Consider the following 5,941-nt stretch of genomic DNA (forward strand, 5'->3'; position numbering starts at 1 on the left):
CCCAGGAGGTAGACCCAATCATTCTGAGGTGGAGAGGAGCAGATAGCCAAGGCCCGGCCAGGGCCGCACCAGGACGAGAACCTGGCTTGTTGAGAAGATGGTTAGCTAATAGAGACAAGTTTGATCCTATAACCAGAGAACATTTTCTAACTGTTGACTGGTAAATATAAATATTCTTATTTTTTATGACAGTAAGAAGAAATAATAAATATACTTTATTACAGCTGAAGTCATCATTTTTCAACAAGCTAATGTCTAAGTTACAGGCTGACTTCAGGGCTGGTTTAGATCATTGTTACTTATAGATTATATATTTTTCTGGTATAAATCTGCTGTTTTACATGATTGTTGAATGAAATTAACATAGTTATTAATTTATTGTACAAACATGACAGATAATCTGTGAAACAGATCCAGTTCAGCTGCTTTTTATCTATTAGTTTCTATGTTTGCTGTGAGCTGTTGACCTGTTAGGTCTGTTTCTGCTCCTCCATGCTGTCACGGACACTACCAGTGGACAGGATGGGCGGGGCTCAGTCTAGTGATCTTTATATTTAAGTCTATGGTTCCCTTTTGATGTCACTTCCTGTTTCACTTCGGCTGAGCCAAATTGAAAAGTAAATATGCCAGTCATGTTGACAAAATGGGTAAAATTATGTGTACAGTACTATGCCAATTTTATTAAGCATAAAGATGCTTTCTTTGACTTTTTGTATTTGAAGGATAGGCATGTCACAGGCACTTTAAAAATCTGTAAAGTAAGGAATGACAATAGTAGTAATGTTCCAAAGCTAAAAAGAAAAAAAAAGTTTGTAGTCATGTTTTTTTTTCTAGCTTTGTAAGATAAATATACAGTATCTGCATGGTTTGGAGTAAATGTTTCCACCTTGCTTTTCCAGGTACAGGCATTTCCTTCTCCTGGGTTCCTGCCATGAGCATGGTCAACCACTACTTTGCGAGGTGGCGTCCCATCGCCTACGCCCTGGCCAGCTCAGGGGAGTGCGTCTTTTCCATGATCTTCAGTCCCCTCTTCAAGTGGCTCATCGAGACGTACACCTGGCGGGGGGCTTTGCTCATCATCGGTGGCCTTCAGYTGAACCTGTGTGTGTGCGGCGCACTCATGAGACCCCTGCAGACCGCCCAGAGAACTTCAGAAAACGATGCTAAGAAGAAGAAGATGTTCCAGTGCTCCCTCCTGAGAAAACCAGAACTCCTCCTTTACATCCTGTTTGCAGTCTTCGCGGCAGCGGGGTTTTTTATCCCCACTCTGTTCCTGGTGCCCTTCTGCAACAGTTTGGGGATGGAGAAGTACTGGCCGGCTCTCGTCCTGTCGGTGCTGGCCGTGGCCGACCTGGCGGGGAGGTTGTTCTGCGGGTGGCTCGCCAACATGAGGCTTCTGAGGAACCTGCAGCTGCTCGTCGTCGTCACCGCCCTGGCCGGGGCGGTGCTKCTCCTGCTGCCCGTCAGCCACAACTTCTGGGCCGTCCTGGGCTTTTCCTTGCTCTACGGCTTCCTGTTCGGCTGCATGGTGGCCCTTCATGTCACCTCCATCGTGGACATTGTGACCCTGGAGGGCTTCGACAGCGGACTGGGGCTCTTTATGCTGTTCAGGAGCATCGGGGGCTTCGTCGGTCCACCTGCTGGAGGTACGCACTTGGTGTTGCTTTTTTTTTTCTACAAGACTGGTTGAATTTAAAGGGATCCCCGATTAGTTGTAACATTAGACTTTATTTGATAAATATATATTTTAACTGTAAAATAAAGACTGTAAAAATACTGTAGGATGTTCAGTTTTGTCAATTTTAAATAATATATTTTAACACGTACGGAGCCATTTTATTTACACGCAAAGCATTCTGGGTAAATGATGACGTGGGTAGGTCCTCGGTGTGAGTGAGCTATATCCACCCTGAAGGTTAATCTTGGACAATATCTGATGATCGACTCTTTTAAATGAAACCAGAGAGCGTTGACAGAGAGGAGAAGGTAGAAATGACTCAGCCTGGAACTGAAAACATGGATGGAGGACAACAGAGCTGCTTCATGGAAGAAGAACCTCAGCTTAGCCTTTAGCTTTAGCGATGATGCTATATTGCCTTATATGTATTAGCTCAGTGCTAGCGCGACRACCAAGCTAAACTGAGGTCCTCCATCCATATTTTCAGTTGCAGACTGAGTCATTTTTGTKTTCCCYTCTCTGTCATGTGGATGGAGGACCTCAGTGATGAGAGGAGAATGTGTAGCGCTGAGCTAACACATATATATATGGTGATAGCGTCGGGGMTAATGCTAAAGCTAACAGGCTAAGCTGAGGTTCTTCTTCCATGAAGCAGCTCTGTTGTCCTCCATCCATATTTTCAGTTACAGGCTGAGTCATTTCTACCTTCTCCTCTGTCAACGCTCTCTGGTTTCATTTAAAAGAGTCGATCATCAGATATTGTCCAAGATTAACCTTCAGGGTGGATATAGCTCGCTAGCAGCCTCGCACCGATGACCTATCCACGTCATTGTTTACCCAGAATGCTTTGCATGTAAATAAAATGACCCCATCTGTGTAATTTATTTTAAAACTTTTAGTTTAAAAACGATAAAAACTAAATAGCCTACAGCAGTTTTAATCGTTATTTTACAGTTAAAATATGTTTATCAAATAAAGTCTAATGTTACAACTAATCGGGGATCCCTTTAAATCCTACAGGAGGGATTTATTTTTTTAAGATAACTAAAATTGTATCCATTAAATAAAAATCTTTGATCGCTTTTGTTTCTAGGAAAATAGTTAAATAGAAGCTTTTCAAAGCATCACCGGGGAGGAAATGAAGCATTTAGTCATCTAAAACACGAAAGCTGTATATTGATATTAAATATTAAACTTGTGCTGTAAATATGGGCTTAAGTTAGAGAGGAGTCCAAGCAGCAGAATATTTTGCTGACAMTGTAACCTATTAAAAAAAAAGAAACTGCTGACCTAATCCACGTAAGACCTGTTTGTGTGCATATCTCTGTTAAATGCAGACTGACAGTAATGAAGTCCACGAGATGGTTATTTTCGGATTACAAGCTGAAACCAGCAGCCCATCAAGAGCGTCTTTTTTTACTTTAAGTCAATAAGTCTGATAAAAGCTTCAACTTTTCTGCTGAATGTTTTCTCACTGGTATTAAAATAACCATAAAATGGTTCACCTCTGACACTACAGGTTGGCTTTTTGTCAAAGGCTTATTAGCAGATGTGTGTTCTGTTTTGTGTTGCAGGCTGGTTGGTGGATCAGACCAACGACTACAGCAGCGCCTTCTWCCTCTCAGGCTTCTGCTTCATCTCATCAGCTGTGTTTGTCGTCCTGGTCGACCGACTGGTTCAGAGGAAGAAAGCTGCAGAGGAAGGCCAGCAAGGACAAGCATCAAATGGGATACACTGACCTCAACACTGCTTTAGCTTTTTGTTCTTATGTTTGGAATTATAGCAAGTCCATCAGAATGCCTTTGTGTTTCGTTCTGATGGTATATCCTTCCTGGCTCTTCCTCTACGTAGCATCTTCGTTATTTTGAGGTTAGCACCGGGATTCCTGATATTTCTGCACCAAAGTTGTTGCAACTTAACATAAAACTAAACTTTTTTAACAAACTTTCACCCACTTTCCATGTTTTTTTTTCCCCATTTATGACTTAATTTTTTAATCAAATGTGCCAAAGATTCCCATTTCTAACCCTCCAGTTTCAGCATTATTGTACTACTTTTTGGCCCTCGAGCAGTTACATTTTTTAAATTTAAAATTTAGCACTCGTTTCAAATGTGAAACTGGGACCAAATACGACAAGCCAAAAACAGGATACAGTTAACTAAAGCTGCTTTTACAGGGTTGTTTCCTCCCTTCTGTATAAAAAGAGCGTGTCTCATTTTACCTGTCATCTGAAAACACAAGTAAAGACAAACGTTTAATACAGACATTTTTCCAACATAGAAAACTATTTAGATTAGAAAACAGTTYCTTAAAATTACAACTATCCTCGATTCACAGAAATCACATGGACAGCTTCAAATGAGACAAATATTAACAAAAGCCTACGAGAACTAAAACATTTGTCAGGAATCTGGGTCTAAAAACGGAAAAGGCAGTTATTTTACAGGAAAACAGAGGAKGGGGGGGGACTATAAATGTTGGGGATCAAAATGGATTTTTGAAGTTTATTTGCCGGGGGTGTGGCTTTTCAAAGCAGAAAAAAATAGTTCTGTTGGAATAGTTTAAGTTGGGGTGAGCCCTGCCCCCCAACCCTGGTGAGAGAGAGAGAACTCAGTCCCAACGTCCACCCCTCAGACAAGACCAGGATTGTTGCTCGTAGCTGATTTAACCACAATTAATACAGAGCTAATAAAYGATCCAACTGATGTGATTTTATATTTACACAGAGTTCACCGGCAGTGAAAGCCTGGGAGGTTTTTAGCGCTTTGAGCGCAGGTTGGACGTTGGGACGGAGCAACAAAAAAAAAAAAAAAAAGTCTAGGAGGAGGCCCTCTTCTCCTCATACGGGGACTCATAGACTTCCATGGGCGGGCAGGTGCACACGAGATTCTGGTCGCCGTAGATGTCGTCAATCCTGGAGATGGTGGGCCAGAATTTGGTCTCGGGTCTGATGAAAGGCTGCGGGGTAACAAAAACACAAAAGAAAAAAAAACTGTCGTCAAAGAGTGAGAGGACGGTTGAGTGAGCAGTTAAAGTTCAACGTTGTTCTGTAGGTTTTCCACCGAGTCGACAAAATCACCACAACTCGTTTTGCTGAGTTCCACAGAAAATGTACAAGGTAAACAAAACACATCATACCCAAAACTMTTACAGTGAATCATCAACTGAGCTATTCAAAACCCCAAAAGAGCAGCTCACAGTGAAACGTGCCTGAACAAGTCTTGTGTAAACGTCTGAGTTTTCCACAATCAACATCACAAACTCTCAGAAGCTACAGGACTCGTCAGATCGGTCCAGAACACTCACCAAGGGGAATGCGGCGTACTCTCTGGAGTATGGTCTGTCCCAGTTTGAGGAGGAGACACATGCCAGCGAGTGAGGAGCCATCTGAACAGAAAACACAGAAACTGAAGAATGAGACTTCAAAAACCCCAACCCTCCTTTCACCTGAGCCACGAGCTGGTGATGTACCTTGAGCGGGTTGATGCGCGAGTCCATCCTTCCCTCCTCGATGTCCGTGATCTCCTGTCGGATTCCGAGCAGGGCGTCGCAGAATCGATCCATCTCAGCCTTGTCCTCCGACTCGGTGGGTTCGATCATAAGCGTGCCGGCCACCGGCCACGACATGGTGGGTGCGTGAAAACCTGCGCCACGCAAGAAAAAAAACAAACACATAAACCASATCCTACCCAAGACGGTACAAATGTGCGTATAATTCAACCAACCGTAATCCTGCAGTCTCTTGGCCACGTCAACTGCCTCGATGTTGGCGGACTTCTTAAAYGGCCTCACGTCAAGAATGAACTCGTGCGCAACAAAACCTGACGAGGACCGAACAGAAGCAGGTTTATTATTGTTAGAAGTGCTGCCTCTTACAGCTGGCTTATTCGCAGAAACCGACGGTTACTAACCTTTCCTGCCTCTGAAGAGGATTTTATAGTGACCTTCCAGCCTCTTGGCCATGTAGTTGGCGTTGAGGACGGCCACTTCTGTGGCGTGAGTCAGTCCCTTGGATCCCATCATCTGAGATTAACAGAGGAAATATCAAGTAGAAACATTATCGACCTCGGCTTTCTTTAACTTGATGAAAATCAGGTTTATTTTCTAAAAAAAAAAAGGTGAGCCATCATATCCAAATGAGGATTAAGTCAAATTTGGTCAATATTACCTAATTACAATTTTAGATTTCTGGCTTTAAAAGCTACATTTTGATACCTAGATCATTCTGATATCATAAGCTTATCCATACTTCATTTGTCTTG

The 5,941-nt window shown here is 42.7% G+C and overlaps 2 protein-coding genes across 2 annotated transcripts in view; one reads left to right on the forward strand and one right to left on the reverse strand.

Annotated features, from left to right (window-relative positions):
• zgc:114041 (monocarboxylate transporter 13) overlaps nucleotides 1–4,494 on the forward strand; it is a gene marked incomplete at its 5' end in the record, with an annotated part of 6,339 nt that extends 1,845 nt beyond the window's left edge. Inside the window, 2 exon segments of the mRNA XM_014024223.1 lie at nucleotides 900–1,646; nucleotides 3,253–4,494. Coding sequence (XP_013879677.1) covers nucleotides 900–1,646; nucleotides 3,253–3,416 — 911 coding nt within the window. The 3' untranslated portion in view covers nucleotides 3,417–4,494.
• Nucleotides 3,921–5,941, reverse strand: part of gldc (glycine dehydrogenase (decarboxylating)) — a gene marked incomplete at its 5' end in the record, with an annotated part of 21,343 nt that continues 19,322 nt past the window's right edge. Inside the window, 5 exon segments of the mRNA XM_014024222.1 lie at nucleotides 3,921–4,637; nucleotides 4,986–5,066; nucleotides 5,151–5,323; nucleotides 5,405–5,500; nucleotides 5,591–5,702. Of these exon segments, the coding sequence (XP_013879676.1) occupies nucleotides 4,497–4,637; nucleotides 4,986–5,066; nucleotides 5,151–5,323; nucleotides 5,405–5,500; nucleotides 5,591–5,702 (603 nt within the window). The 3' untranslated portion in view covers nucleotides 3,921–4,496.

Source organism: Austrofundulus limnaeus, unplaced genomic scaffold (genome assembly GCF_001266775.1).
Source record: "Austrofundulus limnaeus strain Quisiro unplaced genomic scaffold, Austrofundulus_limnaeus-1.0 Scaffold413, whole genome shotgun sequence".
Lineage (NCBI taxonomy): Eukaryota > Metazoa > Chordata > Actinopteri > Cyprinodontiformes > Rivulidae > Austrofundulus > Austrofundulus limnaeus.